This window comes from Sceloporus occidentalis, unplaced genomic scaffold, assembly GCF_023333645.1.
Source record: "Sceloporus occidentalis isolate IW3139 unplaced genomic scaffold, rSceOcc1.0.p SCAF_1, whole genome shotgun sequence".
Classification (NCBI taxonomy): domain Eukaryota; kingdom Metazoa; phylum Chordata; class Lepidosauria; order Squamata; family Phrynosomatidae; genus Sceloporus; species Sceloporus occidentalis.
Window position 1 is genome coordinate 35,878,084 of NW_028316981.1, and position 15,751 is coordinate 35,893,834.

Below are 15,751 nucleotides of genomic sequence, written 5' to 3' on the forward strand. Positions count from 1 at the left end.
ATGGCACATCCCTGTATGCTTTCATCTCCTATTCTTTCCCCATCAGAATACACACTAAGCTCTCATTGCCTATCACCCCCCTCAGTAAGCAGCTGGAGAGGAAAGAAACGGAAATTATTTCAAAAAGGGATCCCGATTGTTACCATGATGTGTGTGAGAGAATGGATAGACACACATAGGTAAAACATTGTTCTTGGTAAACTCTCTCCCTCACACATCCATGTAAACAGAGAGACACAAACACCAGCCAGGAGCAGGAGCTGCACCCCTAATCCCACACCAACATGAGATATGATCTTTTTTTTTCTTGCTGCTTTGACCAATAGTACGTGGCAAATGAAGATACAGAAACCATGCCGCTTCTCATGGTTGGTGCTGCTGGAGTGGCAGCCAGCTCCCTCACCTTTGCTGAGGCTTTGAGCTGAACCTGGTGGCTTGGTGTTTGTGAAGTGTTATCTCTGCAGTGAACTGGGGTGTAGGGAACAAGCAAAAGGCATCTTCCTTTCTATCTTTCCATAGGCAGGTGAAGATCTTTCATTTCAACAGGCCCTTGAGCGCTGCTTGCTTAAAGGGAAAGACCATTGTGGTATGTACCGTGTTGTTTGTATTTATTGGTTCCCTTTTTAATGGCTGTGATTTAAACTGCTTTAATTGATAACTTAGGGCCCAAACAGAGGTCTGTTACAGACAGCCAAAATAAAGCTGCTTCGAGTCACAGTGGAGGTATGGTGTTTCAATGATGCATACGTCCTAAGAGTCCAGAAGCCACACCAAAGCCACGCTCCAGTCCTTAGGGCTGGAGCGTGGCTTTGGTGCAACTTCTGGACTCTTAGGATGCATGCATCATTGAAACACCATACCTCCACTGTGACTCGAAGCAGCTTTATTTTGGCTATCTGTAACAGGCCAGACAGGCCAAAATAAAGCTGCTTCGGGTCACTTTGGAGGTATGCTGTTTAAATGACACATGCATCTTAAGCGGCCAGAAGCTGCACCAAAGCCACACTCCAATCCTTAGGACTGGAGCATGGCTTTGGCATGGCTTTTGGCCTTTTAAAACGCATGCATCTAAACAGCATACCTCAAAAGTGATCCGAAGGAGCTTTATTTTGGCCTGTCTGTTCAGGCCCTTAGTTATGTTTTCAGCTTTACTATGGCATGGATTTTGTTTCAAATTTTGTAAGTTGCCTAAAGTTCAGGATTAGGAAGAAACCAGGATACAGTAATCATAATTATATTCCCACCCTCAAGTTCCTCCACAGTTTTGGGGGGCACTGCTTACAAGAGGTGGGGACACTTCCATCAATTAGCTTTAAAATATGTTTCTTTTCCAGACTTCATTTTTATCCTTTTTTTGCTTCTCCAGCTAGCATCCTGTACAATGTACATTGTACAAAATACATTGGCCTCATGTATTTTGCAACTCGCATTTACAATTGTTGGACTATTGCACCAACTGCAAATGGTCCTAAAACCAACTTTGGATGCCAGGTATCTGCACCAAGTGAAAAAGTTCTGATGCCCTGGTACTAAACAATGATGTGTCCAGCTTAGCCCCACCAGTCAGCTGTGGTGCAAACCACAGTAGCAACAGAATCCTGCAGGCTCATTGCACTATGGCTCACTGGTTGGCAAGGGCTGGATGCATCATTCTGCAGCTATCTGGTATGTCAGGTGAGTTTTGTTGGGTTGAATTGGGAGACATGCCGTAACTATGTCATCATAGTTATTTCTCCCATGCAGGATCTCAGCCGAAGTCTTTTGGCTGTGTAATATTACCGAGTACAGTGGGGTCTCCATATCCACAGATTCTTTATCCACATATTCAACCATCCATGGCGTGTGTGTGTGTGTATTCCAAAAAGCAAACCTTGTTTTTGCCATTTTATATAAGGGACATTATTTTACTGGGTCATTGTATTTAATAGCACTAGTGCATCCATGAATTTTAGTACCCACAAGGGTCCTGGAACCAAACCCAAGGGTATACCAAGGGTCCACTGTACTACTAAAAGCAAAACAAATAACAGAAATTATTATAGCAAGGAACATGACAACATGACGGGTGGGAGTGTACCAAAGGTGTTTCTTACCCACCATTATCCCCTGCCTAGGATGCCATTTTAGTACCACTGGCATTTAAGGTCACAAATTCTACTATGAATAAGCACCTAATGGTATAGGTGGGATGTACAGTTCAAGCACATTTCATTTCTATTCTCCAGAAGTACAGTACAGGGCACTTCAGCCCATTGTTCTTCACCATTCCACCATGCCAGCAGGGATCACAGAAGAAATAAATCTAGCTAGATAAAATCCGCATCAATTTGTGGAAGGATAACAATCTTACTTAAGAGTCTTTTTATTCTTCAGTGCAAACATTTCCTTGACTTGAATAACATTTCCCAAGAAATATTTCCACTTCCTTTCCATATCTGGAAGCAAAGAAGCAACAAAAATGTTGATTCTACTGTTTCTCAAATGATGGAGGTATTGAGTGTGTTATAATCTTTCTACTTTTGGAACACATATCCTCACTATAGTTTTAACACAATACAGATGGAAAGAAAGTTAATTATACAGACTATAACAAAACATGAAGGTGAGCAAAGTCTACTTATTTACTAAACATCATGATTTTCTTCCCTATTTCTTTTGATACTCAGTAAATTCCAGGTAAAAATATATTGAAGTAGATATTTCAAACAATAAATTGGTTGTCCTTCCTATTGTCTCCATGGTGAAGCACCTTCCTTTGAATTATTATGGATTCTTAGCCTTATTTTTCTCCAGGTTATCTGAATCATACTTTCAGTATTCATAATGTCATAAACAAAGTTCTGTAGATGATGCACTCTGGATGTCTTTTTCATCGTTTCTTAACAAGTGTTCATCTTGAGCATGAAAATAATTCATCATTCTTCTCTTAAAATGGACATAGTTCTTTGTAAAAAAAAGTTTTGAACTGAACGGTGCAGTCCTCATTAAAAGAAGTACTACTCTTGTCAGCTTATTTGACAAGCTGACCATCCACCTTTGAGGCTTTTCTCATAAAATAAAGGTTTCTGTACAACAGTTGTGCAATGTAGCTGGAAATCCCATTGTCCCAACTTTGGCACATGTCGGTGCTTTGCTACCGTGTCACCTGAAAAAAAGAAAAACAGGCAAATGAGAATCAGATGTGTAAATGGTTAAAAATGACAACACAAATTCTTCAGAGGCTTTTTTTTTCTATACTGTTAAGAATCTAAAATTTAGAACCACACTTACTAGACTCTGTTCATTCTTAGGCATGGGGAGTATTCTACATTCATAGAAAATTAGCAATAGGGAAGAGAGATGTTGCTTTTAAGAAAGTCAATATTACGAATCAGTTGATGGCTCTTAGGGAAAACAGCAACTGAAACATCCAGCAGCAGTAGCTGTATAGATTGAAAACATCTGTTCCAATGAAATTGTCATGGCCACAATGTGCAATTTCTCAATTAGTGGTTCTTAATCCAGTTTTCAAACTGCTTTTAGAACCATGGAATCATACAGTTGAAGGGGGCCTGATGAGCCGTTGGGTCCAACCCCACTGCCTACTCAGTGCAGGAACACCAGCTTCAAGCATCCCCAGCCGATAGCTATCCAGCTTCTTTTTTTAAAAGACATCCAGAAAAGAACATCTCACCACCACTCCAGGCAATTGGTTCCATTGACAAACCACTCTTGCTGTCAAGAGGTTTCTTCAAATGTTCAATCAAAATCTACTCTCCTATAACTTAAAACCATTAGATCTGGTCCTGCTTCTGCAGCCTTGTCTACATGGGCCATGAGGCCAGTTTCCCACCTGTTCTGGCATTGGCCTATTTGGACAATGCACAACCGAAACCCTGGTTCTGTTGTGGGCAGTATAGATGACATCCAGCATGTCCCACATCAGAACTGAGTTATAATAGGGTTAACATGGAGTAAAGTAACTTACCTGTTCCTCCAGGAAGATCTGGAGCCCTCTGTTTCCATTGCACAGCAGCTGTTTGCACAGGCTACTCCTTTTTAAAGAGTAGCAGGGATTCTTGACCTTTGTGCATTATTCTGCAAGACAGTATTCACTTCCTCTGAAGTCCTAAAGTTAAAACCTGTCTTATTTTAATAACCACAAAGGTCAAGGATCCACAGCTCAAATGGGACTCAAACATCCAAGAATGTCCACACTGACAGGAAAATCCATCATATCTTTGTGTTACCCTGATCCGCAATAACCACTGGCTTGTCTACACACATGAAGGCAAGTTTGGGAGAACTATCCATACACAGTTCTCCCTTTAGAACTCACTCACATACTAAATCACAGTATGCAGAGCCATACACCCTTCTGGCCTCTTTCAACTATATAATTCTCTGATTCTATATGTATAATGGTAGTTTCAGTTCAACAACATCTGGCAGGTACAGGTTCTTCATCCCTGACATCAAAATGCAGAAAACTTAGTGAAGCAAGGCTACTTAATAATGTCTAGATAACTTTTTTCTTTTATCTTGTGTGCTTTCAAAGGAACAAAAATAGCAGCAACTGAAATTGTGGAATACTACGTAAGATATTGTTTTGCAAGTGAATATAGGCAACTTATCAAAAGCTGAAGGACAGATAGGAATCTTCAGAGTGGTAGGAAAAAAGGAACCCAAGTGCAGGCATAAAGATAAAAAAGATGTTGGAGAGATTTTTTTTCCTCCCCCTCCCAGGTAAGTAGGTGAGTAAGCTGGTCTTTATTGTTTCTATGAAAAATGTATGGACACTTTAAAAACAGCTCTGTCAATTAGTTGTGCCCAGAGAAAAAAATTAAGTGTTATAATTAGTTTAAAAAGTGTTTATTTGTCTTCCTATATTCCTCTTGTTCAACATAATTGCAGCTATTAACCATGTGCAAAAGGAATATTATGCAAGTATTATTTTTTCCTTTCTCATCTTCTTTTTCACTCTGTTTCTTAAATGACTTTTCCAAATCCAGTCCAGCAAAAAACAGATGAAATCTCCCTCACACTTCTTTAATGGCTAAAGGGGATGGAAGTGTGAAATCCAGCAGGATACCAAAGTTCAGAAACTCAGTAGTAAAAACTCAAAAAGATGTATTATGAAACTATAGATCCAATCTGGTGACATTCATGGACAGAACTGGCCAGCAAACTTTAATACTTGACTAATTAAATCATATACAATTTCTAATTCATCTATTTGAGGAGTTTTCAGGCCATTCCTTAAGAGTGATGTCTGCCTACATTTCCTGTACCTGCGATTCCAAAGCCTCACACTGTTGATAGTATCTGGGTCAATACATAAATCAAATTTTCAACCTGGCTATGTTTCATGCTCATATTAACCATTTTCACATGTGAGCACACATTTTAAAGCTATATGGAACACATCAAAATGTGTTTGTTGGATGTGTTTTGCTCTTAGTTTACTGCTCTGTTATCACTGGAATCCATACTGCCTTCATAAAGCCAGCTATTCTCAACAATTTGCTGCAATGAATCCTTCTTAATCTCCTGAGTATATCTCTTTCTCATACCAGCACAATACTTTATTGAACAGGGCCCATGGTGACAAGCTATTAACAGTCATCTAATCCATACTGCTGTGAGATTTAAAGGAGGTGCAGTGGTTGAAGCTGAATTCCACAGAGATATTAGCCACAATCTAGCATACAGTTATTCACACTTAAATCTTATTGATTTCAGCTGACAAGGATATTTGAATGCTAGATTGCAATCATCACTTACCATGAAATAGTAGCAACAAATGTTTAGCTTTACAAATATGTTCAAGAACTTATTGGCTTGCAGATTTTGGTTTCAAGGAGCACTTTTGTCGCTTGCATGTTCTATATATGCAAGTCATTCTGGTCTGCCCCTTATGATTCTGAATGGGTAGATGCCAGGGTTCTGGAAAAGATTTTGGGGTGCATCTACACTGTAGAAATAATGCAGCTTGAAACCACTTTAACATCCGTGGCTCCATCCTACAGAATCCTACGATTTGTAGTTTTGTCAGAGAATGTAAAACTACAAATCCCAGGATTCCATAGGATTGAGCGAGAGCACTTAAAGTGGTGTCAAACAGCATTATCTCTATACTGTAGATGCACCCTTAGTGAAGCTATGAATCAGTGGCGGGTTACAGACCGCCCGTTTGGGGCAGCATGCACCCGCCCCTTTCCCCACTGTATCGGGGCCTCAGCTGCCAGACCGGCAGCCTCCGAGGCCCCGATCCGCCGCTTTGCAGGCTGCGGGGAAGCGGCAAAAGGCCGCTTCCCCACGGCCTGGAAAGGGGTGTCCTTGGGGCTTCAAGCCCCAAGGACACCTGGTGACGGCGGAGAGGAGGAGAAAGGGGCCGGCCCCTTTCTCCTCTGCGTCGCTGGGCTCAGCCATGTAAAGGCTGTGCCCAGCGACTCAAACCCCAGAAGGAGCTCTGTTTCGGAGCTCCTTCTAGCACCGCGGAAAGGGTGCTCTAGGCGCCCTCACGCGACGCAAAGACGTCACGTCTGTGCCGATGTCGTAATGGCAGTGGCCGTGTGGAACGGCCGCCGCCATTTTGTGTGCGCTCCGCACGTGCTAGGGTTGGGAGCATCCAGAAAGGATGCTCCTTTCTAACCCTAGTAAGCGCAGAGCACGTACTTTTAGGCCCGTCTGTAATGGGCCTAAGTAAATGCCCCTACTATGGAGATATATGGACCACTTCTACATATAAGGCAACTGAGCTTCAAAGTGGTCTAAAGCAAACCAAAGTGGGCCTAGGTGGAGATAGTCCCAATTTGCTAGATTTCTCCCACAAAATCTGCAAGCTTTCAATACATGAAAAACTTCAGGGACAACAACAAGAAGGAAACAGAAGAGAGGTTGTAGTTTTGTGACTGACAACTCTAATTTCCAACAAGAGGATTACTTTACTTAGGGTTCTCTAATTGCAGATCTTTTGGTGAAAAGGATATTAAAGGAAAATATGAGAACCTATTTTAGCGCATTTTCTCCTCTATGCCAAGTAATGGCTGCTAATTATGACTAACTGGCTGTTAAATTCCTTCTGCTGCTTGTTCAGTGAATGGCTGATATCCATCTCTGCTCTGTTGTTTGCTCAGCCTGTTATTCATCAGGCCTCTGCTTTTCCACCTGGAGCATATCCACACTACACAATCATAGCACTCTGATATCACTTTTGCTGTCATAGCTCCATCCTATGGAGTCCTGTGGTTTGTCATTTGATGACATTCTGAATTCATTGGTTTATTTTCTATAAATTATGCAGAGTGGATACATGCCAGGTCCCCAGATCCTGAAACAAACTTTGTCCTTTACCGCTGTAGTACTGTTTCCTGGGATGCTTGATGCTGAAGAGGAAAGGTACTACAGGAACAGTGAGCATCTGGGCATACTTGCTTCATTCTACCTCCTTCAGAGACAGTAAGAACAACTGAAGTCTCCCTTCCACTGGGTGAAGCTATAAAAGGGAGTTCAGTTTCTAATTTCTGAAGCCAAGAACAAGAAGGATCAAATCTAGCGTTATTGAAGGAGCCAAGGAATCTGGTTCTGATGCTTTAACCAAACTGGTAAAAGTTACTTTTTTGGACATCAGCTCCCCAAATCACCTGGTGGATTTGGGGAGCTGTGGTTCAGTGGTTAAGATGCTGACTGATTGATGATTGCAAGATCGGCTGGTTGGCAGTTCAAGGCCCAAGTGCCACATAATGGAGTGAGCTCCCATCCGTAGTCCCAGGTTCTGCCAACCGAGCAGTTTGAAAAAATGTAAAAGTGCAAGTACAGAAATTGGTACCACTTTGGTGGAAATGTAACAACGTTCCATGTAGTCATGCTGGCCACATTATCATGGAGTTGTCTCTGACAACGCTGGCTCTTCAGCTTAGTGACAGAGATGAGCACTACCCCTTACTGTCAGTCACGACTAGACAATCTTGTCAAAGGAAAACCTAGTACAAAAATAACTCCCCAAAAAAACTTTTCCAAGCTCTGGGCTTAGCACACAGACAGACACATTTCCAAGATCTACAATAGCCTATTATAGTAACAAGAACTGCACATAATATTCCAAGCATGACAGTTGCCCTTTTAACCACACTAGCCTCCACATCTTTTAACAGTTTTTAACAACTAGTTCCAGTAAACTGGTATGAACTAGCTAAATGACACCTCTGCTTTTTTCATAACATTATGCACTGAAGTTGTTGAATGGATACCATTATTCAGAGTGTGCAGAACCAGTCTTTCTAATTCCTAAGGAAATGGCCCTGTCCCCGGAAGTTTGTTATGTAAATGACTTTAGTGCTATGGAAGTTTTATTTACACACATCAGTAAAATAAGATTTATATACTTCCAAGCACCTACGCATGAAATGGCAACAGCAGCAACTTTGTCTACATCTAGAATTATTCCCCAGATGAATGATGATGATAATAATAAAATCCATCCTACTGTTTCATGACAACTCAGGGAATTGTGCTTTTTTTTTACTTCTGGAAGTGTCGGATGAGATGGCTGAACTTTCAGGAAGTTGGACATGTAAAATTTATATTCCCCAACTCAAAATGAGGCTTCTTTGTGATGAAAAGAAGCCAGAAACACAGCCAAACACACAAAGCGGCCCTGAGTACATGCATTTTCAATATAGAAGGTGGCTTATGGGCATTATCTGGATATTCCCTAACCCTTGTTTTTCTCTCTGTATGAAAAGCACACTAAAAAAATAACAAGAAAATGGGAAAGCCCCATCACAGGCATCTTATCAAATTAAAGATACTTGCAGCACCTTTGGGTGCAATGTAAAGCCATTAAGATCAAAGTGAGCTTTGCCACAGACTTTAGTGGGCTGTGGATTGCACACTTGGGGATCTCTTCTTTGAAGAAGGGAGTTAATAGCTTGTTACTTTAATGAAGCAAAGCCATTTTAGGGCACTCCTGGGTGCTAATTCAGCACAGTTGTTAATCTCAAACTGGAAATGTGTGCAAAGGCCTAAAATCAGAATTGGAAGCCACATTCACCCATGTGATAAAAAGATACTGTTTCTGCTTCTTTGGAATCTAAGGGCAGGCTGGTCTGCTGACTCTCTCACTTCTCACTACCAGTATGGACTTGTTTTCCCAAGGCTATGTTTGTTTATGGTTCCTTGCTCCTTCCTTACTCCTCTTTCTCCATGCTGAATGGGCTGCCCTTAGGATCAGGGGAGAACCATAGTTACAGGACTCCAGTTCTGTTTATGAGGGCTTTGCCCCTTGAAAATACAGAATTGTCATGTAACCCACAGCAGTGTTTCTCCTAATAACTGAAACTTGGTTGATGTGTCATATGTATCTTACGTCTTTGTATTTGCACATGTTGCTCTGTAATAGCTTGGCCCTGAAAAGCAACTTATAAATATTTAAAATGGATGGATGGATGAACTAATTCTAGCTGATGCTACTATGGTCATCATTATCACCACTGTCGTCATCATCTCCTTTGCATCTCTCAACAACAATACAACACTTCATCTACTATATACTCATGCAGTACAAATACAACTCTTTGGTACCCTTCTTTACCTTCTCCCTTACAAGGAAATGGATGCCATTCAGTCCTATAAGGCAGAAAAGAACAGACTTCAAACCTGCACACATTGTTTGTATTGTATTGCTTTTCTTAGAGATCTGTAATCAACTAACTGGAGCTAAGTGCAAAACATTGGCTTAAAATGAGAGGCAGTATGGGCATACAGAAAAAGGAGTAAGAAAGGAGCAAGGGACCATAAACATCTTAGGAAAACAAGATGGTAGTGAGAAGTGAGTCAACAGCTAGCAATTTACCTAATGCTAGTCAACATCTAGCAATTTGCCTAATGTGAATAAGAATAAAGTACCTGACACAATAAATAAACTAGCTGCAGGATTTTAAATAATAATATTTAAAACATGTAAAAGAAGCTAAAATGTCAGGGGAGGATAATATCTTTGCTAGTTGGTGGGCCTTTTGTGAAAGGCATTTCATAGGCAGGATGCCACAACCAAGAAGGCCCTTTCTCTTATAGTCACCTGGTAGAAGGCATCCTAAAGATTATCCTAAGAAAATCAAGGGCCCAGAGAGGTACATATGGTAGGAAATGTTCCTTTAGAAACTCAGACTGGTCAATTGCCTATTTTTAGTTTCAATAGCAAGGAAAATAGAGGGACAAACTACACGAGATGGTGGAAGACCTGTAACTGAAGTTAAATAGAGAGATTGGACCAGGACCACTGGGCTGACAGGGTTACGTTCCTCCCCCCCCCCCCCCCATGTTACTTTGCCAGGCCTGAATTGTCCTCTCAGCTAATGGTCCCATGGGAAGAAATACACAAATTCCAAAAAAGAACCTGTAACTTTTCCCCCTTGGGGGAAAAAAGCCACGGGGGGTGTCTTAAGATCCTTAAGATAAGAAAATTGTGGCAAAAAGCCAGTTAATCCACCTAAACATTGGGAAGAACTTCTTGACAGTGAGAGCTGTTTGATAGTGGAACACACTCCCTCAGAGTATGGTGGAGTCTCCTTCTTTGGAGGTTTTTAAATAGAGGCTGGATGGCCATCTGTCAGGGATGCTTTGATTGTGAGTTTCTGCATGGCAGGGGGTTGGACTGGATGGCCTTTGTGGTCTCTTTCAACTCTATGGAGCTTAACGCACTAACTTTAAACCCAATTACTCCCCAACGGGATACAGTTGGGCTGCAGGATACAGTCGAGAATTATCACATGGAAAATGCTACCGATGCCACTGGGCTACTGCATCCTGGCAGAATCCCAGCTCCCAGCTGCACACAATCAGCCAATTTGCAAGCATGTAAAGTTTGATCTCTAAGTGAAATGTGACCTTGAGAGCAAAGGATGAGCTGTCTACATGAACTTGCCTTGGTAGTTTTGACTTTGTTTCCACTGCTGCAGGACCAACCTGAGTAATCTGGAAGTACTTTACATTCTTCTCCTTCCAGACAAGGATTCATATGACACCACCACTTCTGAATGACAATGGCAGCTGGAAGACAAAAACCAAAAAGCTTTTTTAAAGAGCAAAACAGAACTACTGCTTATCAAGTGATTTACAGGTTAATGCAAACCTCTACAAGATCGTGACCTGCAGAGGTTCAAGACATCTATAGGGCGATTCAACACATCTATAGGACAACAGTTTGCAGAAGGCTGGTCTTATGCAATCCCACCATACCAAATGCAAAAATAGAAATTAATATTATTTCAATTTCTATCCCATCATTTTTCTGATAGGGCAGTTCCCTATAATAAAGAACACAGTTAAAAATCATGAACAGCTAGCATCACAAATTACAGCTATCTAAAACAATAAATTCAAAATATCTGCAAAATACAACCACAGCAATATAAACAGGAGCATTACACAAATTCAGACACTTCCAGATTCCATGAAAGCTTGTACAGATACATATGGTTTTTAAATTGGCATCTGAAAGAAAAGAGAAAGACTTCTTTTCCTACTGGAAAGGTATGGAAAACTGCAGCCTCAGAAAGCAGGAGAATGGTTTTCCAAAGCAAGTCTCTGGTAGAACAGGTTACAAATGAAAGGACCCAAACCAACAAAACAATTTGAAGGTCAGACCATCAATTGTTTTTGATAATTGGGTTAGAAGACTCTGCTAAAAACAGGAGCCATACTAGCTGGTAATATTTGATACAGATATTAAACTAAACCACAGAAAACATAAAACCTTAAAATCATTAGTACACTTACTATTGTATGAGTGTAAACACTGTGTTAGTAGTACATTAATTTGAGGCCTTTTTTATCCTTTGTAGTTTTGTTCTTGTAACCTTAGCAACCTGTGTGCAAAGCAGAAAGGGTACAAAGGGTGCACAGAGTTGTTGGTGTTGTTATTTGCTGTCAGGTTGGTTTCAACTGAAGTCAACAGGCAACCCTGTCAATGAGAGACCTTCCAAATCTCTGGTCATTAACTGCCTTAATCAGGTCTTGCAGTCTCAGAGTGATAGATTTCTTGACTGAGTTGTTCCATCTGTAATTCAGTTTCCAACTGCTTTCCACTTTACCAAGCATTATTATTTGCCAATGAATCATGTCATCTCATGATATCTCCAAAGTATAACAGGCTCTGTTTAGTCATAAAAACAAAGAACCATAGAAACATAGAGTTGGAAGAGACCACAAGGGCCATTCAGTCCAACTCGCTGCCAGAACTCATTTTAGACTCATTTATTTCTCCTTTTAGCAGTCCACAGTATCTGTAGAAACCTCTCCCAGCATCACATTTCTAATGGGTTGATTTTCCTCCTGTCTGCTTTCTTCACTGTCAAGAGAAATTGGAAATATTGTGACCTTCATAAGTCGGACAATGATCAAGATTCCTTATACCATCATATACTCCCTAGCATAACCTCTTGTAAGATACTTCATGGGTGGAACTCCTATGAAGGATAGTTTTCTCTAGATGGAAGTTTTCCCTGGTAATAGAAACCCTGCTCAGTCAGCCACCCACTTATAGTTGGTTTTAACACTGAGCTAAATTGGCTGTAGTCCCAGCCCACCATCTCAAGGAAATCCGCTGCCAGCCTTACTGTGCCCATTTGCAGGAAGGATGAAGATGCCAGAACTATTTCTTCTTACACATGCTTCCTCCAAGGATCACAGAAGAAAGAGTGTTTCTCAAAGAGCATAACAAGGAGCTGGGCAATGTTGTGCTGTGGTGTTTATCCAGAACGCAAGGTTTCCCTTTTTTTTTCTTTACTACTTTAAATGTGTGGATATAGCTGTTCTAAAACTGACAATTCATACTTCAGACTGTTTGCTTCTCCAGCAAATCAATGAAGAGACAGGGTGTGTGCTAATGCCAATTATAAATTAAGTAATTAGAAATGTTTAAACAATCACAGTTTCGTGAGAGATCCATTAAAATTTTGGAGGATGGAGGGAGACCAGACAGTAGGTATTGTGGGACCATCCAAAAATGTATCTTGCCCAGTATCCCCTCAAATATGGCTGTGCCGCTGGAGATGAAGACCTATACAACTTACTGCAGACTTATCTGAATGCCCATACTTCCACATATGAATTTTATATTCTTATGAGGAAGGCTTTCTCGCTGTCCCACCACCTGCCCAGGCTTGTCCAGTGAGAACCATGGTACAAAGCCTTCTTCGTGGCTGCTCCTAGATGGAACTCCCTCCCAAGGGTGGCTTGCTTGACCCCGCTTTGTTCTCTTTTTGCTAGCAGGTGAAGACTTTAAACAAGTAAATAGATGTACTTTCCAAAATATGAAATATATGCTTTAGGTGTTGTAAATTGTTTTAAATTAATGTCTTTCAAGTTATGTTCTCAAGATTTCTGTACCACAATTGCTTTGGTAGCTTTTTGTGGTTTTTTTCAGGCTATGTGGCCATGTTCTAGAAGAGTTTCTTTCTGACGTTTCACCAGCCTCTGTGGCTGGCATCTTCAGTTGCTTTGGTTTAACTAATAAGGTAATCCACTTTGAGTCCCATTTTGGGAGAAAGGTGAGATATAAATCAAATAAATCAATAAACACAGTATTTCCCTTCTGATCATAACCCCTCCAAATCCCACTCCAACTTTCCTTTCTACTGACCTTCCATTTGTTTGGAAGGGGAGGAGGGAGGAAATGAGGCCATTTCACCAAAGCAACCAGGTTGAAATGCCTTGCTTGCGGTCCTACAGCAGTTTCAGAATATTATGTGGAAAGAGAATAGCTTGTATAAAGGCATTTGAGAATCGATGATGATGATGATGATGATGATGATGATCTTTCATCACTGAACCTTTTGGCACTTTCTGCTAAAAGACTCCAATTATTTTACCGAGATAAAGCAGTGTTTGCATACACACGCTGCAGTGCTGTGTAAGATAAGGGTGCTTAACAGTGCAATCCTATGCATCTTTGTTCAGAAATATTATGTCTCATCGCAGCCTAAATTCTTTTAACTTCAATAAGATTTAAGCTGCTTCTGCACATGATTGGAGGCAAAGGAAATTGCCCTTAATCAGTCTTCTCTTTCATTTCTTCATTACTATTTATCATATTGTGTTTATTGCTGGGGGGGGGGGATTCATAAAATGTACTTACACATCCCTTATTTGATGCAATACGTGCAATTCATCAATTTATATAAAATTACTAGAAAAGCTATTGGTTCACAATCCAAATGGAAATAGAAGTTGACATATGGAAATGGATGTTAATTCTGTTAATTCAAACATTTCTTCCTATTTGTGCATTGTATATTTGCTGATGATTTCAATTCTTTACTCTACAAAAGTGTACAAAATCACAATTTTGACACCTAAAGGACAAAGCAATAGTACATTAATTCACAGGGAACATTTTTTTGTCCCAAACACTAAATTAAGTTAACTAGCAGCAGGTTGACAATGGCAGATTCAGTAGCTTGGATTCTGATTCAATTATTTTATTCCTGCTATGCATTTTCAATGCAGGTAGCAGCCAGAGGTGCCTTTGGGTGGGAGTCGATCATCACTGCCTGTAATTCTATTGCCTGAAGCTTCATTTAATTTTTTAAATGCAAATAATCTCTCAGCTGATTTTTTTTAAGTATATTCTGATTTTTCTAGCAAATGTTTATTGTGGTGTAACATGCAAGTGATTAACTAGATTGTTTTTAAAAGGGTGTGTATTCATGATACTTGAATCATGATGATTATTCCTTGTTAATTCAAATCTTAAATGTAGCAATCCAAACTACAGCCTAAAAATACAAAAGAAAGGATAAAAATGGGCTAGGTCAGATGTAAGGAAGCCAGTAAAGAAGCTTGGTGGATTGGTCCTTCCATCTTCTGATCTCATGTCTTCCCCAGGGCTGACTGGAGTCTAATCTGCACTGCAGGAAAAAAAATGCAGTTTGACACTGCTTTAACTGCCGTAGCTCCATCCTATGAAATCATAGGATTTGTAATTTGTTATGGCTCGCTGACAGAGAAGGCTAAATATATCACAAAACTACAAATCCCACGATTCCACAGGATGGAGCCATGGCAGTTAAAGTTGAGTTAAGCTGCATTATTTCTTCAGTGCAGATTAGACCCTTGTCATTGGGCAGAATGAAGCAACCACTTCAGAGAATGGATTTAGGGCAACAGCAGCATCAATTCATCATCACTGTCATTGTCGTCATCATCATCATCATAATCATAATCCTGACTTTCTATACTGCTTATCAGTGCACTTAAGCACTCCCTAAGTGGTTTACAAAGTATAAGAACTCAAGGCAGCTAACAACAAGTTTAAAACAGGACATGTTAATAACAATACAAAAGCATTACAAATTACCGCCCACGGACTGTTTGGAGGACTCCTCTTTGTTTTGCCTGCGGCACCAAGGCGGCTCCGGAGGACCTGATCAGGGACATCTGGGAGGAAGGTGGAGCGAGGGGCGTGTTGGGGCAGCAACACGCCAAAAGCCAGCCCGCTGGACTCCTCCTTCACCACGCCTCCCTCTCCTTCCGGACTTTGGGCCAGGGGCTGCGCTGCTGCCGGGCGGCTCTCTCTGGGGTGTCGGAGGTGTGCATCTGCACACCGTCCCAGAGAGGCCGCCCACGGACTGTTTGGAGGACTCCTCTTTGTTTTGCCTGCGGCACCAAGGCGGCTCCGGAGGACCTGATCAGGGACATCTGGGAGGAAGGTGGAGCGAGGGGCGTGTTGGGGCAGCAACACGCCAAAAGCCAGCCCACTGGACTCCAC

At 41.0% G+C, this 15,751-nt stretch overlaps 1 protein-coding gene across 3 annotated transcripts in view; it reads right to left on the bottom strand.

Annotated features, from left to right (window-relative positions):
* Positions 1-3,022: 3,022 nt before the first annotated feature.
* The window catches only part of LOC149321307 (chemokine-like protein TAFA-4), a 167,967-nt gene continuing 155,238 nt past the window's right edge, over positions 3,023-15,751 (bottom strand). For all 3 annotated transcript variants that reach the window (XM_089494982.1, XM_089495129.1, XM_089495058.1), the window contains exons 5-6: positions 10,907-11,031; positions 3,023-3,145 (exon numbers count right to left, since the gene is read on the bottom strand). In XM_089494982.1, coding sequence (XP_089351108.1) covers positions 3,134-3,145; positions 10,907-11,031 — 137 coding nt within the window. In that variant the 3' untranslated portion in view covers positions 3,023-3,133. The remainder of the gene's footprint in view (positions 3,146-10,906; positions 11,032-15,751) is intronic.